We start from the raw sequence: 19,683 nt of genomic DNA, 5'->3' as shown, positions 1-19,683 counted from the left end.
GTACATTTTTGTTGTCAGTATATATTGCTGACTAAATGAATAGATGAATGTGTTTTTAAGCTTTTTTTTTTTTTTTTTTGTGGTATGCGGGCCTCTCACTGTTGTGGCCTCTCCCGTTGCGGAGCGGACGCACAGGCTCAGCGGCCATGGCTCACGGGCGCAGCCGCTCCGTGTTATGTGGGATCTTCCCGGACTGGGGCACGAACCCACGTCCCCTGCATCGGCAGGCGGACTCTCAACCACTGCGCCACCAGGGAAGCCCGATGAATGTGTTTTATCTTGTGTCATTTATTCCATTCTAGCTCACTAAAAGTAGTTTGGGTGTGACCAAGAACTGTGGAACAACTTAGGAGTTTATTGGTAATGAAAGAATTGGCTTCTACAAAAAACAAATAAGGTACATGACACCTTATAAGTAAAAGTAGGAAAATACTGTATCAAACTTCATTTTGTTTTATTTTATTATTATTACTATTTTGGCCATACTGCATGGCAGGTGGGACCTTAGCTCCCTGACCCGGGCCCTCAGCGGTGAAAGTGTGGAGTCCTAACCACTGGACCTCCAGGGAATTCCCTGGTTTGTTTTAAATAACAAACTAAACAAACTTCAAGTAAATAAATCTTATTTGGGGTAACTACTGAGAAAGTATAAAGGAAAAGTAAATAACAGTGTGAATGCAGTTTACAGTTTAATTGCAGATGCAAGCAATTTTAGAGTTTACAACGGACCCGAGCTGATGTCATTTCATAGCATGAGGATGGATTGTTAGTGTTCAGCACATAGATGATAGCTTATCTTCCAGGCTAATTTTCATCTAATTTCATAGAGGCTGTGACACAAACCTATTTACCCAAACCTTCCATTATATTCAGCAGTGTCCTGAGATGATCAGTTTTGAAAGTGAACTAATGAGATACTCAAGCTTATCTTATTACTCTAAAGTACAGGATAATATGAACAATAAAAATCATTAGATACTGAACAGCATTTTTTTTTTTTTTTTTTTTTTTTTGCGGTACGCGGCCCTCTTACTGTTGTGGCCTCTCCCATTGCGGAGCACAGGCTCCGGACGCGCAGGCTCAGCGGCCATGGCTCATGGGCCCAGCCACTCCGCGGCATGTGGGATCTTCCCGGACCGGGGCACGAACCCGTGTCCCCTGCATCGGCAGGTGGACTCTCAACCACTGCCCCGCCAGGGAAGCCCCATGAACAGCATTTTTATACAAATAAAATTTAAAAACATCTCAGTCAGTTGTCTGCACAGATTCTCATTTGTAACGGAGCTGTTTTATCTTCGGCATAATTTACTCAATTTATCTGATCATATGACTGCTTTGCTTTAAAATTTTTCCTTAAAAATTTTACAGCTAAGACTGCACTAATTTACTTTACCAAATACATTGATAAAAAATCTTCCTTCCTCTGAAAAATGTCGATTTTGACGTAACAGCCTTTTTCCTTTCAAAATCGAATAGACAATTAAATGGTATTCATATGCACAAAAATTTAAGCCAAAAATTCAGACTCATAGGCAAAAACATTAAATACACTCTGCTCTGCCAAAGGAAAAATCTTGGACTCTATCCACATTTATAAAGCAACATATAAAATATATATAATAAATCATCTCTGATTAATTTCTCTCTTCCCTTTTGACTTGTAGCTATAGCTGCCAATCATCACCTCATTTGCTTATTGACATTAATGTACTGCTAGAGAACTAGGCTGCAAGTATAAAACCATAGCTGCAAGAAGTAGTGTTTTGGCAATAGCTAACATTTTGTTAAGGGTCATTGACAAAATTTTTGGAGTGGCTAAAAAAAGTTCTGAAGTAGCAATATTAAATGTGCTAAATGGGGGGAAACTAACATGCAACACCAATAAACGTGTGATAAATGGCTTTGAAAATGAAAATTACTGTTAGTAATAGACATCCTTTTATACCTTAAAGTAACAAATGAAAAGCCAAACATTCATTAATAATATATATGGTAACCAAATGGTTTTTTTGTTTTTTTTTTTTTTTTTGCGGTACGCGGGCCTCTCACTGTTGTGGCCTCTCCCGTTGCGGAGCACAGGCTCCGGACGCGCAGGCTCAGCGGCCATGGCTCACGGGCCCAGCCGCTCCGTGGCATGTGGGATATTTCCGGACCGGGGCATGAACCCGTGTCCCCTGCATTGGCAGGCGGACTCTCAACCACTGCGCCACCAGGGAAGCCCCCAAATGTATTTTTTATTGACTCTCCTTGGTTAGTATTATTACACTAGCAAATATGAGTTTTCAGTCTCTAATTCCTAGGAAACACCAAAAAATAGAAATATTTCTGAAAAGAAGTGTTTTTCTTTGCTACATGTTGGTTCAAAATTAATCACTCCGAAGGAGAGGAAGAATATTAACTGTCTAAACGTTTTGCTACATGTTGTCTATTTTTAGGGTCTCATTTCAGAGCCATTTAAATTGAGAGGATCCTTTAATTATGCTCCCAGAGTCAGGAACATACCTTTTATCTATTATGAGCCACTGGGAAGATAATTTGTCTTACCAAAATTCTAAGATAATTATAAAAAATTTAAAAGTCAGTTGACAATGCTAGTAACAATGGGTCATCTGGCTTCAAATTTTAATGGATAGTCTATATAGTCTCTCTTATTAAGGGAACCCTTGTACACTGTTGGTAGAAATATAAATTGGTATAGCCTTTATGAAAAGCAGTATGGAAGTTCCTCAAAAAATTAAACATAGAACTTACCATACGATGCAGCAGTCCCATTTCTGGGTATACATCCAAAGGAAGTGAAACCAGGATCTGTAGGGTGCACCCCTACATTCATTTCAGCATTATTCACAGATTCACAATAGCCAAGATGGAAACAACCTAGATGTCTGTCAATAGATGAATGGATGAAGGAGATATGGTGTTTGTGTGTTGGTGGGGGGGGATATGTATAAAATGGAATATTATTCATCCTTAAAAAAAAAAAAAGGAAATCCTGCAATTTGCAGACAACATGGATGAACCTGGAGGACATTGTGCTAAGTGAAATAAACCAGAAAGAAAGAAAAATACTACATGATGCCTGTCCAAACACCTAGGGCTTGTCTCTGATTGGTTCCCCCCCTTCCCCTTCATCCTCCAGACAAATTGCAAACCGTTCGAAACAGGATGTTGAAGGTGCGGATTCCCCAAGTGAGGAGATTGTTAGGAAAAAGGCCGGTGGGGAGAACCCGAGCACCAGGAGATGAGGGGATGAAGGGCCTTTTCCAAACTCTTCCCGATCAGACGATGTACCATCCTCTTTGTGTCCCATGCACGTTTCAGCTGTAGGAAGGTTCCCCTGCACCTGGAGTTTTGGGATCCATGGAATTGGGGGCCAGGAAGTATTACTCTAAAGGGGCTGCATTTGCTGACCCATCCTCACCAATTCTCTCAGCCCCACGAGTGTCCAGTCTTAGGTCTCATGCAGCTGTGGTTCTAGTGCGGTTAGTCCACATTGCATCACAGCCCCTGAACGTAATTTGTAAGTATTTCTCACTGTCTCACTGTCTTTGTATTTCTTTTTTATAATTTACTTTATAATGGTGTATAGCTGATTTTCAATGCTGTGTTTCTTGCTGCTGTACATCCACTTGATTCACTTCCAGAGATACATCAATAAATTTTTTTTCAGATAAAAAAAAATACTACATGATTTCACTTATATGTGGAATCTAAAATTGTCAAATTCATAGAAGCAGAGAGTATAATGGTGGTTACCAGGGACTTGGGAGGGAGAAATGGGGAGAGGCTGGTCAAAAGGTACCAAGTTTCAGTTATGCTGATGAGTAAGTTCTGGTGATCTATTGTACAACAATGTGACAAGAGTTAACAATACTTTTTACTTGAAATGTGCTAAGAGGGTAGATCTTAATGTCACCACCCAAAAAATGTGTTAACTATCTGAATAGACAGGTTAATTAGCTTGGATGTGATTTTTTTTTTCACAATGTATATGTATATCGAATTATCAATTGAATAATTGTATACCTTAAATATATACAATTCTAAATTGTCAAATATACCTCAATAAAAAAGAAAAAAATCCAAAATTCTTGTTATGGTAAAAAAGTTTTGTTTTCTCTGAGTCAGTAAAATACTGTCCTTAATTTTAAAATCCAAATGGTAAAATGAGAAAGATTATAAGCTGAGGACAGGTTTGAATGTGGTTTATAAAATTAGGAATGGGCAAACCTGGGTTAACTAACTGATTTGAGAATCTCCTCAGAGGTCGCACATTCGGTCCACAAGCCAAATCCAGACTGCAACTTAAAAATGGTTTTTACATTTTCTAATGGCTAATAATAAATAAATCAAAAGAATATTTTGTGACACATGAAAATTACATGAAATTCAACTTTCAGTGTCCAGAAATAGAGTTTTATGGGAACGTGGCGACATGTATTCACTTATTTGTCTATGGTGCCTTCCACATTACAATGGCAGAGTTGAGCTGTAGCAGCAGAGACCTATGCAGTGCTCTCATCATTTTGCACTACTGCTCAGCACGTTACAAACTGTAGTGATAGTTATTACTACCAACATTTTGAATGCCGTGCATACTGTCATTCCACAGTATTTCAAATTTTTTTATTACCAGTGCATACCGATAATGTTGGAACAACAAAAAAGTAGACTTCAAGTGTCATGTGTTTAAGGCACGGAGGAGTATGGATTATTTTGTTATCGAATTAGATGGCAAAGCATTGTGTCTAAAATGCAAAGACCCTGTGGCTGCTCTGAAAGAATATTATACACGGTGGAATTACCACACTAAGCACTCACCACAATATTTTCAATTCATAGGAATGTAGTGGCCAGAAAAGCTAGAAAATTAAAACAAGGTATCTCATCACAGCAGAATTTCTTTACAAAAATTAAAAAATGAAAAGAAAGCTACAGCCAAGGTAAGTTTCTGAGTGGCTCATTTGTTAGCCAAGCAAGGAAAGCCACTTACCAATGGTGAGTTAATTAAATTGTTTTTGATTCATCAGCTAAAGAAATGTGTCCAAAGTAAACTTGCTTAAGACTATTAAATTAGCCTTTTGGCAAGAACAGTTGCTCAAAGAATTGAGAACATTGAGAACAACATCATTAGTCAATAAAAAACCAAGGCAAATGGTTCTGAGTTGTTCTCCTTGGCTCTTGATGTGTCAAAAGGTGTTATTGATACTGCTTAGTCATTATGATTTATTTGATGAGTCAATGCCAAGGTTGAAGGGACTGAACAGTTGGTTTCTATGAGTCGTCTGCATAGGACAATTACGGACAAGAATATTTTCTAAGAAGTTAAGAAAACATGAGCTCAGTATAACCTGAAGTAGAATCTGCTAAGATGTGTTACAATTTGTGGTGGTAAAAATATGTGTGGGGTAAACAAGGGCTTAGTTGGTCCAGTTTACAAAGTTTGTGAAAATGCAATGTTTAAAACCTACGGTTATGTACTGTATTATTCATCTGCAGGTACTCTGTGGAATATGTATGACTCGATCTTATGTTACTGAACTAGCAGTGTCAATGGTGAACTTCATCTTACCATCATCAGCTGTTATTTTTCATCAGATGTAGAAGCTGAATATCCTCCCACACAACAGTCTGTTGGCTGAGCAGTGGTAGTTTCATTGTTGAGTTTTTGAGATCAGAGCTGATAACTGAGATTTTTCGGAACCAGAAGAAATGCACTCAACCAATATTACAGAATACTGAACGGCTTTGTAATTTAGCTTCTGTTGCAGCCTTGATAATGTTTTGTAATGAATGCAACCAAAAACGGAAATAGTGCGCAACAGTGAGAATAGCTACTCACACTGTAGGTGGGATTCACTGGGATTCAGAGAAAAGCTTCCAACTCAAGGAGAACTGTAGAGTGGTGCTTCTCAAAGGGTGGCCCTCAGACCAGCAGCATGAGCATCAACGCAAATTCTACTGAATCAGAAGCTCTGGAGGTGAAGCCAGCAGAACAGTGCTTAGATGTGAAACAGACTACAGTAAAGTAATTTTGATGACAACTAACAGTGTTTGAATCATGAAGTCATGTCAAGCTGCTTTACATAATTCCTGTGCTATCAAAGGTAAGATAAGCGGCATGAGCTCTATTCTCACATGAACTGGCAGCAGATATACTTTCTGAGCTCAAAGGATATGTCCGGGACCTCAATGCAAGTGTAAAGGAAATACCCATTTGTCAAAATCCATTCAATTATGCAATTGAGGAGCTTCCACCTAACCTTCAACCAGGAAGTGAGTCGGGAAGTGAGTAATCTGCAATGTAATAACATTCTAAAAGAAAAATATCAAGAGAAGAAAGAACCTAATGGAATTCTTTCAATGCCTTCCAAGTGATAATTATGCTCCATGAAAATCATCTTCTCGTGGATTAATGTAAGTATCTGGCAATACTTATCTGTATGAAAAGATATTTTCAAAAACAAAATATGTAAAATCTTACTATAGATCAACATTAACAGATGAATATGTACAATCAATTTTGATGACAAGAAATATTAACATTGAATCCCAATTAAGTGAAATGTCCTCCCCCAAAGTATTTCTTTCTTCTTCTTAGTAGAACTGTAATACAAAAAACTGTTCTCAATTATTCTTATGTTTTGAATTCTGTCAATAAAAATGTTGTGGAAATTCATTTTCTCTTTAGTTACATAAGTACTTACATAGTAATTTCCATTTTGCCTCTTAGCCCACAAAGCCTAAAATATTTACTATCTGGTCCTTTACAGAAAATTTTTTGCTGACCTCTGCACTAGAACCAGATACTACCTGGACACTTTTAAAAGCATGGACTGAATGAACTGTCTCTACAGCTGGATGGCTTGAGTCTGTATGCTGCTGGCTCTGCCATTAGCAGCTATGGAATCATGAGTAAGTTCTTCAATCTTTCTCTGCCTCACCTGTAAATGGGAGTACGCAATGGTATCTATTTTACAGGGTTGTTAAGAGGACTGAGTTAGTAAATGCAAAACACAGGAAAGAGTGCCCGGCACAAAGTATTAACTCAATGGCAGCTGTTAGCTTAAGACAAAAGCACTGCTTCACCCAGTTGGTAGTCCAATTATAAATCTCATCCTTCTAAAACGTCCACTGAATAAAATATTCATTCCTGGGTGAAAAGAAAATCCAAATGCATGAAGCTAATAATAGAGGATAACCAAGCCCTTTTCCAACTGCCCTTTGCTTCTGCCATCAAATAGAAGACATCGTGGGGCATACCAACAAGACAGCAGCTCTCATACAATGGTTTCTTACGTGGAGGAGACTGGATTACTATTTTAATATTTTAAATGTCACGTATTACATTCTTTATATTCTATAAAAGAATAAACACAGTACTACTAGTAATTTATAACACTTATAATTTTAAAATTTGACATATGGCTTAATTCAATAATATATTCTTATTCATTATTTACTGAATGCCTACTATTATCCATATGTATAAATCCACTAGCTTTACTTTGGGGGTAAAATGCTTTCAGATATGTACTATTGAGAGTATCCTCAAAAATTTCCTAGAGATATATATTAACTGTGCTAATTTTTAAACTAAATATGCTTTTTCTTAAATGACTACACCTTATAGCAAGAAATTCTAGACTAGTGCTGTCCAATATGATAACCACTAGCTTCAGGTAACTACCGAGTACTTGAAATGTGGCTAGTACAACTGAGGGATGGAATTTTTAATTAAATTTAACTAAAATTAAATAAAATAGCCACATGTGGCTAGTGGCTGCTGTATTGGACAGCAGAGTTCTACGGGATCACTCTAGGATGTGTGGATATTGGAAATTAACATTTTGCCCTGTGTGGGAAAATAAATTTTGTTACACTATATATTTAGTATTAGTTTGCTATTCAAAACAGCCCTGCCTTTTCATTCCAGAAAATATTTTCTGTCTACTTTCTTAGCAGCAGAACTAAATCAATTTACTATTTGACAAAACAATGTTTGTTTGCTTTGTTTTCTCCACTGTCCCTGATTTCTAATTATTTAAGGTGCTGGGGCAGAGAAAATAAAATAAAATAAAATCCACATATAATTCAGAAGTGTTAAACCTTTCCCTCTGGCAAATTTTTAAGGCATCTGCTGAACAGCTGGAAAACTATTTCATTTAATAGTTTACCTCGTGTTCTTGATTATGCCCATATTTTACTACTGTTATTATCCAGTAGTAAAATAGATAAATATATCAGAAGAAAACTGGAAAAACTGAAAACTTTCAAGTTGAAGAATTAGTGTATCAACGTAAAATATAATCTTAACAGATAAAAAGTAAGATTCTTTCTCCAACCAACTCTGACAATTTTGTACATACCAAAAGAAATACTGGCCAGGTCATAAGGCTTATAATTAATAAGGCATCTTTACATGGAAGTGTGAAAAATTAACTTTATTCTTGCATAAATATCATGATATTTTATTGTTCAAAGTGCTCCTTTCAAAATAAGTTAAAATATTTCCATATTACTCTTTTATTAAACATCTAGTTATTGACTAAAGCACAATATCACTGATTAACATAAGACAAAAATAATATGAGCCACTCACATATTCTTGAAGGAAAGTGCTTACAATATTTTGTGAAAACATTTGTTTACATCACTGATTTAATGATTTAATGGACATTTCCATATTTTTCTTTAAAATCCACAAATGTCTTAAGATATTCCCACCATTATAAAAACTAAACAAAACCAACCCCAAAACAAAACCCTACAAAAGCACATTAATTTTATTATAAGACATATATGAAGTCACTGAGTAAAGCTCTTTTTTATAAACACTTTTGGAAAGCTCACATTGAGTTCTAGCACAGCTCTATTATCAATCTGTGAACAGAAGGACACATCAAGTAAGGAAAGATCTTTACAAGATTCCAGGAGTTTTCTTAAAGATGCTGGACTTACCATTCTTGTTCCTGTTTAAAAAAAAACAAACAAAATATTATATAACACATATAATATCTTGATAAAAGTCCCTTTTTATTATTTAAAATACACTTAAAATAAACTTTTACAAATTAAAAACATTTCTTAAAACAAGACTTCATATTGAAATGGTCCTGTTAAAAAAAAAAAAAATTTCCCAGCCAAATTGGTATCTAGGACCTGAATTTTGTCAATCTCTACCCATTCTTATCTTCATTCCTACCTCCTACCCTTTCCAATCAGCTCCTCCAGACTTTCCTATTTCTGTTCACCCCAGTTCAAAACTGTTTGCACATCTCATTTTCCTGAACCCATGGGTCAAATCAGACAGCAATACTTAATGATTCAACCTCTAATTCCATGCAGTGCAATTACTGAGCAACTACCCTGTAGAAACTTGTTTCAGGCACTGGAGATACAAAGATGAGTAAGACACGTGTCTGCCTTAAGGAACTCATTGACTAGAGTTGAAAGCAAATAACTACAACACAATTTGATAAGTTCTACAGTAAGTGGTAGGTATAAAATGTCATTACTGGAAGACAAATGATGGAAGATGAATACTATTTAGCCCATGTTAAATCTGAAGTGATTATGAGATATTCGGATGGGTTATAAATCATATAAATTATGTAAAGCACCTGATGCACGGCAGGCACTCAATAAGTACCAAATATCACTAGGCTCTAAGATGTCATCTGTTGTAACTATAGCTTTTCTAAGGAGAAAAAAAAATCATCACAATCGTATTACACATATATACCTGGGATGGGGATTAAATGTTCTGAAACACTAGTCTATGCCTTTTTCTCTGAGAAATCCTTTCTTCGCCCCTCCCGCCATGAGAAGGGAGAAGTAACTATACTTCTACCAGAAGCTGTAACTATACTGCTACCCTGGCTGCGATTGGCCCCATGATAAACCAATGCAGATTCTCCTGGGAATTTAGAATTGGGATTCAGTAAAGCCTCCAGTGCCCATTTGATCTCTTGAACTAAAGACATGGAAAACTGGGTCAGAGCTGCTATATTTAGCCATGTGTACCCAGAGGAACAGAGATGGCCAGCATGACAAGAAAAGAACAAAGCAAAACCAAAGGGAGAAGCAGACACAAACGTCTCTGTAAGTGTACAGCGGCAGAGGGTGTGGCTTAGGGACAGGGGCCTGAGTATGCAGGATAGGAGAAGGAACGAAAAAGAGAAAAAAGCTTCCTCGCCTTTTGATGGTTTTCCAGTCTCTCCTGAGGTCTGACCATACCCAGTTTCTACCCATGGGATCTGAGATGGACACCTGTATCTTCATAATAATCGCCTTTTTCGTATGCTTAAGTTATCTTGAGGGGGTTTCTGTTATATAAGATCAGAGAACCTCACCTAAGCCATTTGGCTCTGTGGAGATTTTCACCTAGGGCTGTGACTTTTTTCTATTTGCCAGTCTTGGTCATTAGAATCTGAGTTTCCTGATAAATTAGGAGTTCCTAAAGCCTAAGAGAATGCCAGGGAAGGAAGTCAGAGATTGAACATTTAACTGGGCTAGGGTCGCCTGTCCTATGTTTCCAGGGTACTTTGTGCTGTTGTTTTGTTATCCACTTAGGACACAATTTTGTTTTCAGTCAGCTTGCTCCTTCAGGGCACTGAATATCTCCAGTGTTTAAAATAATGCCAAACATAGTATATGCTCAATAAGTGTGTAATGAATGAAAAAATGAAGGAATGGTGGTTAACTGTCCGATGCCATCACCCTGGTATAGACCCTCGTGAGATGGATTATTGAAGCTAATCTCTTTGATTTTGATTTCTTCCTTCTCCAATTCACCTACTACTCATTTCCAGATAAGTATTCCTAAAACACAGCTCTAAATAATATCACTCATATCCCTAATTAAAACCCAGTAAAACCTCTTCCTTGTTTAATTTTGTGCATACTTCTCATCCTGGTGCTCAAAACTCTCCAGGATACCCTCCATTATACCAACATTCTAGATCAAATTAGACTGCCTATTTTCTCAAGATATTCTGTACTTTTAACACCTTTGCTTTCGTTTCATGCTATTCATGCTGCCTAAAATGCCCTTCTCCCCCAATTTCCTGCTCACTTTTTAAGGATACCTTTCAAATATCTATTAGCCTTTTAAATTAGGCTTTTCCTTATTTCTCTGATCATATATATACTCTCTTTTCTTTGAGCCCCATCAAAGTGGACTTGCTTCTGGCTTGCATTACAGTTATTTATATGCTTGTTTTATTCCTTCTTGCTAGGTTTTCAACTCCTGAAGACAGGGACTGTGTCTTATTCGGCTTTGTACTGATCGATAAGTACGTTTAGTATGACGAAGATTTGCCACTTAACATTCATATGTGCTAATCACAAAATGACAAATAAAATAATGAATATCAGCATGGTTTAACTAAGAATCCTTTTTTTTTTAAAAAAAATAAGGATTCTAACACTAAACGATGAAAGGAGACCAAAAACAACAATAAAAGTAAAGAAAATATAGCACAGTGGTTAGAAGCATAGACTCTGGTTCAAGTCCAGATTCCTTACTAGTTATGAGCCTTGGGCAAATCCCTTAACCTATTTCCACCCGTTTCCTCCTCTGTGGCTAATAAGAATATCTACCTCATAAGGTTGTTGTGATGATTAAATCAGTTAATATATGCTCAGAACAGTATAAAGCACATAGTCATGTTGTTGTTAACAATATTAATTACTGACTACTAGTGATATTACTTTTTATTGTGCTCTTTATATTTGAAATAAGATGTTCCAATATATTCGCATGACAGTCATCTTGCATCGGTAATTAGATTTGACATAATAAATAATGATACTGCCTTGCTCTTATGCTCATGAAAGTCACAAATGTCTTCAAAAAGAAGTCTTTATACTTCGTACCTGCTTTTCTTTTATGTCTCTGTCAAGTAATTCATACATTTATAGACCAAACTTAGGCCACCTGACAACGGAACCCACTGCTCATCACAACTGTGCTCTTGTTTTGGGATCAGTGTTACTGACTTCTTTGGTAGCATCTCTTTCAGATACTGGCTACTCTCCATCTCAAGTGTATGTTTTGGGGTTTATTTGAGGGTTTTTGGAGGGAGAATTGTAAACGAGATTTTTTTTTTTTTTTTTTTTTGTAAACTAGATTTTAAACAACAATGGCACCATCCTCTGAAGTGAAGCCTGGCGCAATTAGTGATCATTTTAAAAGGCCCTTGACTGCCTTTCCTCATTGTCCCTGTGAATTCATGACTTTTTCTTGACTGTTTCAAAATAATTACCTTATTAAAAAAAGTCTAGGCTAATTCAAGCAGGAAGGTAGATAGGCAGGCAAAGAAACAAGCAAGGTAAGTGGTGTGGTGTTTTGAAAAGACAGTACTGACTGTGGAGACAAAACCCTTGTACGTGAACCCTTGCTCCGCCACATATTAATTGCTGGCTCCAGCATCCTCATCTATGAAAAGACAATGATACCCAGCTTCCTGAGCGATGAAGATTAAGGAGAATATAACACAGATGAAGTATCTAGCCTAAAGTGTACATATAATAGGCAAGAATTTCTCCCTAAGGTTTTTTTTTCAGTCAACTGTTTTTATTGATTTTTAAAATTTTATTTATTTTTATTGAAGTACAGTTGACTTACAATACTGTGTTAGTTTCAGGTGTACAGCACAGTGATTCAGTAATTTTTGCAGATTATATTCCATTATAGGTTATTATAAGACACTTGATATAATTCCAGTGTATATATCCTTGTTGCTTATCTATTTTATATACAGTAGTTTGTATCTGTTAATCCCATATGCCTAATTTCCCCTTCCTAAATTTTTAAGCAAGAATTTCTGCCTACAAGGAACTTGAATAAGTAACATGCAACTATATAAGCAACATCTACAAATGTACCATAAGCCTGGACTGTGGAGAGATTTTAACTGAAACTACAAACATAAGTGTTGAAAATCTTCAGGTTTCCCTTTGGTTGAATGTTGAATAAACAGTAAAGGATATAATTAGCACTTCAAGGACTAATCTGTTAGTATTAACAAACAGATTACTAGCAACACAGTGCAAGTGCTATTTGGGTTCACCACTGTGTGGGCAATTATAACCGTGGCATTGCTAGCACTTCTGGCCAGTGTCAGAAGTAACAAAATATCACAGGGTTTCTGGCTGTAAATTGCAAAAAAGACACAAGGAATCCCAGCACTGGGAAGGATTTTCAATAGCTCTGCCTTAGGGTAGAACTATTCCTAAAAACTAGAATCATCAGGAATGGAAATTTCACAAGATTCCTTAATCAAGAATTTAACATCAAGAAGCCATATGTGTGTGTGTGTGTCTTGAATTCATTAAACAAACGGATTAACTTCTTATCTGTCAATAATAATAGAGAACACAGCTCACACAAATTCTCACTCTTCTTACTAGACCAAGAATTATGGTTATTTAGAGCTTTCTGATAGGTTCAACTACAAAATTCTGTTACTGCCCTCACTCTTTTACTTAAGTACAGTTATAATTATCAGGACAACATTTTTATTGTATCCAAGAACTTTTTTTCCTCCCTATAAAAAGTCTGAGGTTAGTTTTTATGTCAAGGCTTTAAAAGAAATTTATAGATTGTATCCTTACCTAGTATGTCCAGTTGGCGTAATCTGGTACAATTACATGCTAGTTCTTCAATGTCTGTGTCACACACAGACCTGTTAGCTGTTAGAAAGAGTTTCTGCAAGTTTGGAAGCTGGCGTGCCAGTTTGGCAAAGCAGCCAGTGCTGCTCTGCAGAGTAGGGCACCATCCAAGGTCAAGTTCCTCCAGAAGTGGACACCCAGAAGCCAGCTCTGCTATCCCGTTCTCAGTAATGTTCTTACATCTCCACAGATCCAGAGTCCGGAGTTTTTTACACTTGGCTCCTATCATGCTAGCTATCACGTCATAGTCTTCAATCTGGAAATCAAATAATTTCAATCTTTCCCATATTATGCTGAGAAACACAAACTGTTTTGAGCACATTAAAGCATTCTTAATCATCTCCTGTTGTTTGCTTCTGTGCAAACATACCCACACTGTCATTAACACAGATGTGCCCACTCATCTCACAGACCTGCCACCGTTTCGTAAAACAGCGAGAGTAATCACTTACTTAAAAATCCATTTAACAGAATTCCAGACAGAGGACGTTAATGAATTAAATCCCAAAGCAGTCTGAAATCCTCAGTCCCTCTTAAAGAATTTGAGGATTATGTATTGTCCTTGTATGCCTCCCATTTTGACAGTAGCTGTTGCTACTTTGACATATGTAAGATCTCCCTGATAAAGGTATGCACTTAGCTAGGCTCTAAAATAGTAAGTGAATATGCTGATGGTACTAATAAGGATACTCGTTTTGGGTTAAATGAGGCATCTGGGGACTGAAAATGCAACCTGAAAAATAATTTAGATTGTGATAAGTTAGCTGCTGTCAGTTATTGGAGGTGTCCAATGATTTACCTCATGATCGTGGGATAAGCTTCTACTATTCAAGAATTAAACATTTCAGTTCATGGGCTTTGAATGTTTTAATAATGTTTCTTTAAACAGATTCTTTTAGGAGTTTCATTTGATTTTGTTATAATCAGTATCAGTATTATCATCAGAAGTCAAAAGGAAACGAAACAGCAAACATTTCCAATGATTACTTCCTTTTGTCCATTTGTTTATTCATATTTTCATCTCCGATGTGCTGGGAGCAACAGTGAATCAAAAAAAAAAGACTGTGTTCACATTTCTTGGAAAGACATACAGACAAATAAATGAGCAAGATAAATTCAGAGAGTGATAAGTAAAACAATAAAACAGGGTGACATGAGAGTGATCAGAGTGGCAGAGGTTGAGGGAGGGAGTGGTGGCTGCCGGGATCTCCGGGAATGAGCGTGGCTCATTCAAGGAACAGAAATATGATGGGTACACGGCCCAAGGGGAGTGAGAGAGGGCAGGCTGTGAAGCCAGGGAGCTACGCAGGGCCAGGCCATCAGGCCGTGAAGGACTTGGAATTTTTATTTTAACTATAAGGAGATCAATGGAGGGTTTGAAACAAATATGATTCACATTAAAACAAAAACGCCTCCGGACTCTGGAGGATGGTCTAAGGTGGGTATGAATGGAGGAGGAAGCCCAGTGAAGAGGCCTGCACTAGCGCAGAGGAGAGATGCTGGGTCTTGGATCAAGGTGAAGCAGTGGCATTGGAGAAGTGGACAGGTTGGGGGCTATATTTTGAGTCAGAACCAAAGAGCTGATAGATTAGATACAGTGGTGATGATTTCTAAGGTTCTGCAGGAACAATCATGCAGAAGACCACGAGAAATCGATTTGGGTAAATACAACTATCTTCTTAAGAGTGCACCCAAACAACACAAAACTGTAGCTTTGGTCATTAGTGCAGCCAATTAGCTTCTTTAGGAAGAAGCAAATTAAAAACTTTCCAAAACCCATGATTCTGATTGCTATTATTTTGATAGTCAAAAATAAAATATCAAATGAATCATCCTGCCTTTTGGTCAGCTGACAGGAAAGAAACTGAAATAAACATGGTATTAAAGTATCAACCAAGAGCTGTCTGTGTTACTGTCCTGGTGAACCCAGACCTGCTGTGAAGAACAGTACTTCTGTGACAAGTATGAAATGTTTCAATCATCACGTTAGTAGCAGTATCAGCAATATTAGCAGTATTTCTGAACTTCGAATGTCAAGTCCTTAAAACTTCATTTCCTGGCAAATAAATATCAATTGTAACAATACTGGTAACTACATACTTTAATTTAAAAATGGCCTATTTATCTGAAGTAGCATTTCCCATACCATATTACATAATAATAGATGTAACATGAAAAAATGGGTTCATTAGTCAGGTAAAGTTGGAAAACACTGGTTTAAGCAAAGGCAAACTGTTTCTTTATTGTAGGATATACCATTGAAAACTCCAGGGGGAGGATATAGGAGCATCGTTTCCTAATTTAGACCCAGAATTCCTATTCCCCCTTCTTTCCCCCTACAATACACAACTTTTTAACTTGAATATCTTTTAGGACTAATGTTCCATAGGTCAACTTAGGAAAATGCTGACTTCAACTACACCTAACTCCAACTATAAACATACATAATTCCAACTCGAAAGTGTCTGTGATTAGAGGCCTGCTTTTCTAGAGAATGCTGCTCTAGGTTATGGGGAGGTAATTAACAGGCAGAATAAGATACCTCTGGCCAAAGTCAAAGCAGGGTCCTTACCAATCTAAAGAAGGCAGGCTAACAATAAGCAAAGTCCAAGTGACAGTAACTGGTTGGTATGTTGTCACAGAAAGTGCCATGGAGTGTCACTGAGCCCATGTAGAAGAGCCACTAGAAGGACCCAACAGAAGCCCATGAAATGCCTTACTAACGTAAAAAGCTGACCAGAAGGGAAACCTAATGCTGAGTTAGTGGGCTCTCAGATTGTTTCCAGAGACCGGGATGGGCCTGAGCCCATACATGGGGTTTAATAAGGCCTAAAATCTTCTCTGATCTTGCAACCATCCTGCTTATTCAGGTCTTCCTAATAAGTGGATGCAAAACTGGAATGGTTTAGGATCTCCTGAATCTGCTTTGGGTATGGGGGGGCAGGTAAGAAAATAAAGAGGAATGGATCACTCCACAGTCAGTTATATTGGGAGATGCATTTCCTGTGAGTGTGCATGCATGCACACACACACACAGGCTCACACGTATGCACACACGCGCACACACAGAGTTCTACTGTCCCTTGAGTGTCAGTCTTATTTATTAACCATGTAATTTAGTTGAAAAACATTTAATTCATCCCATGAACTCTTCCAATGACATATAAATTATAATTTTATATCTGAAAGGAGTTTCAAGATTATTTATTCCAACAGTCCCTACGTTTTTGGATTTCACAGACCAGTAACGTTTTAAAGAAATTAGTTCCAACATAGGCTGGTGTCCATCTTTTCATCTTACTCAGTAAGGACAGTGAAACAAACAAAATAAACCTATCTACTATCATCAGCATTTCCAGAAAATAATCTCTGAACTCAAAAACTAAAATTAGCTTTGTGAAAAACTTACCAGACTACTGGCATTTGGGTATGATTGATATATTATTTTGTAAAGAAGCCCAGAGAGCTAAATAGCTTGTCTGAGATAACATCTGGCTTGAGGCAGAACCACACTCTTTGCACCACACTATACTCCTTTCCTTGTTCTCACAGATAAATAATGTCAAAGACAAATTCTCCCATTTAAGAAAAATGTTTTAAAGCGGGTTGCACATAGTTATCCATAAATCTGAAAAGCTGTAGGTGGGTGTGGGGAGGGTCAGGATAAAAGTCACCCATGGGAAGAAAAAGAGAAGCAGCAATTGAGAATAAAGAATTTTCCAATACTTACCATGACACAACTACCCAAACTGAGGTGCTGAAGCTCTGAACAGAAGTTCAAAACGCTAAGCAGGGCTGTTTGCTGCCATCAGGAACCACATCAGAGGCAAATAAGGAAAGGACAAGAAAGTGAAACAAAGAGAAGAGGTCAATTAGACATTAAAGGCTGTCACTGCTTTTCCTGAAATAGAGCTCAAAACCTTGGTTACAAACACCACAAATGCCATTTAATGAGTCCCCAGGTGTTCACACCATTGATTGGCTTGGAGTCAAGGTAATCATTACTTGTCTCTGGGTAGTAAGTCCTCACTCTGTATATGATTTTGCATGCCCTAAAGACACCTATATTCCCTATGACCTCTCAGTGCATTTTCCAAACGTAAGCAATTTGAAAGCCTGGTGAAGACTGAACAAGACAAGCTAAACCAACCCTCCCTCCCTCCAAAAAAAAAAAAAAAAGCACCAAGGGTTGGTGACAACTGTAGAACAGCGGCAGCTCTGACATTCACTGGTCAGCTGCAGGCTGATGGAACTGCCAATAGCCACCCCAAATCAGGATTGAGCCCGTGACTTTAATGTCAAAGAATTCTCTTTGTTGACAAGGATCCCAACAACCATCGAGCACCTGTCACTAGCACCATGCTAACTGAAACGTGCACTTTCTAGTCGTGTTCCTGCCATTTCAGCCCATCCATCCTGTGCAATGGAAATGGTCTCACCACTAAAGAAACCCAAAGGTGTCCGAGACTGCTACATAATCATGGTTCCAGAAATATCTCTGAACAGTCAAAGTTTCACTTGATGACATGCCTGCCATGAAAAATTTAAAAACGAGCAATGCAAAGCATTCAGATTTTTAGTTTTTCCTTTTATAAATTAAAAAAAATACTACACAAACATGTGGCAAACTTTCTAAACATCTGAACTAAATAAATCATATCTAACAAAATTAAGATGATATTATACAGCCTCTGTTTAATCTATTCCAAGTGTTCAGAAGTGGAAAAATTATCAGTTGGGGAGGGATTGAAGAATGTGCCAATGACAACACAAAACATTTATTCAGATTCTTATTGAGAAAATAAAGTAACAAAGTACTTCATTTAAAATAAACTTAGGGCAAAAATAAAATAATAGTAGTTATAATAGGCCCTAGATTGGTACCAAACTTAAGACTAATTGTTTCATTGTTGTGCATTTTTTAAAGTTTAAGCAAAAAAAAAAAGTTTATATTGATTTTATGCTTAAGTTTCAACACAACTTATAACATTTATAAGACAATGCCATGTAGCTTTCAGAAGGTTGACATCAGAAGAGGTATATGAAGATAAGTTTCAGATTCTCCGTAATACTTAGCTATTTTAACTTACTGATGGGAAAATGACATGAGGTTTGTTTTTATTAAAGTAACAGATCTTACCACAAAGTTGTTTTATAAGATTTTCCCAGAGCAAGATCCAGAACATAGTAGAGAATTTTTAGAGAGGATTCCACATACTCTTGTGGATAAGAAATTTTAAATTAAAAAAATACATATACATATACCTCATTCATGATTCATGGAAATTGTTTGGTCATTTATTTTTAAATTCCTTACAATGAAGAACCTCAAATATGCGACAAGTACAAAAGTCCAAGACAATAAACACCCATGTAGTCACAACTCAGATTTATCAAATCTTAACATTTTGCCTTCTTTGCTTATGTACTCTATTTGTGTATCCCTCCATCCATTCACATACTTTCTCAGAAGTGACCTTTATCATGACTCAGGGTTTAAAAACATGCTTGAAAATTACATAACTTTACTATACATTATGATCACTTTTGAATTAATATTCTCATAATTATGTATCTAAAAAACACCTATGTAAGGGTAGATGCATTTCAAGTCGTAGAAGAGGAATTAATGGCCTATTATACTTATTCAGGCAAATATTTTACAATAACTTATACAGTCTGCATATTAAATTGAGAATTAAAAATACATTTAGGGCTTCCCTGGTGGTGCAGTGGTTGGGAGTCCGCCTGCCAATGCAGGAGACACGGGTTCGAGCCCTGGTCCGGGAGGATCCCACATGCCACGGAGCGGCAGGGCCCGTGCACCACAACTACTGAGCCTGCACGCCACAACTGCTGAGCCTGCATGCCACAGCTGCTGAGCCTGCATGCCTGGAGCCCATGCTCCGCAGCAGGAGAGGCCACCGCAATGAGAAGCCCATGCACTGCAACGAAGAGTAGACTCCGCTCACTGCAACTAAGGAAGGCCCGAGCGCAGCAACGAAG

At 37.3% G+C, this 19,683-nt stretch overlaps 1 protein-coding gene across 3 annotated transcripts in view; it reads right to left on the bottom strand.

The window, feature by feature from the left end:
• Positions 1-8,425: 8,425 nt before the first annotated feature.
• The window catches only part of FBXL4 (F-box and leucine rich repeat protein 4), a 67,636-nt gene continuing 56,378 nt past the window's right edge, over positions 8,426-19,683 (bottom strand). Inside the window, exons 6-8 of one of the 3 annotated variants that reach the window (XM_027090130.1) lie at positions 17,408-17,479; positions 13,621-13,933; positions 8,426-8,972 (exon numbers count right to left, since the gene is read on the bottom strand). In XM_027090130.1, the coding sequence (XP_026945931.1) occupies positions 8,809-8,972; positions 13,621-13,933; positions 17,408-17,479 (549 nt within the window). In that variant the 3' untranslated portion in view covers positions 8,426-8,808. The remainder of the gene's footprint in view (positions 8,973-13,620; positions 13,934-17,407; positions 17,480-19,683) is intronic. The other 2 variants (XM_027090112.1, XM_027090122.1) reach the window with 2 other exon arrangements.

Source organism: Aethalodelphis obliquidens, unplaced genomic scaffold, assembly GCF_003676395.1.
Source record: "Aethalodelphis obliquidens isolate GAN/ISIS:26980383/991018 unplaced genomic scaffold, ASM367639v1 scaffold3, whole genome shotgun sequence".
NCBI lineage: Eukaryota > Metazoa > Chordata > Mammalia > Artiodactyla > Delphinidae > Aethalodelphis > Aethalodelphis obliquidens.
Note: the sequence above shows the minus strand (reverse complement) of the source record. Positions and strands in the feature narration are given on the sequence as shown.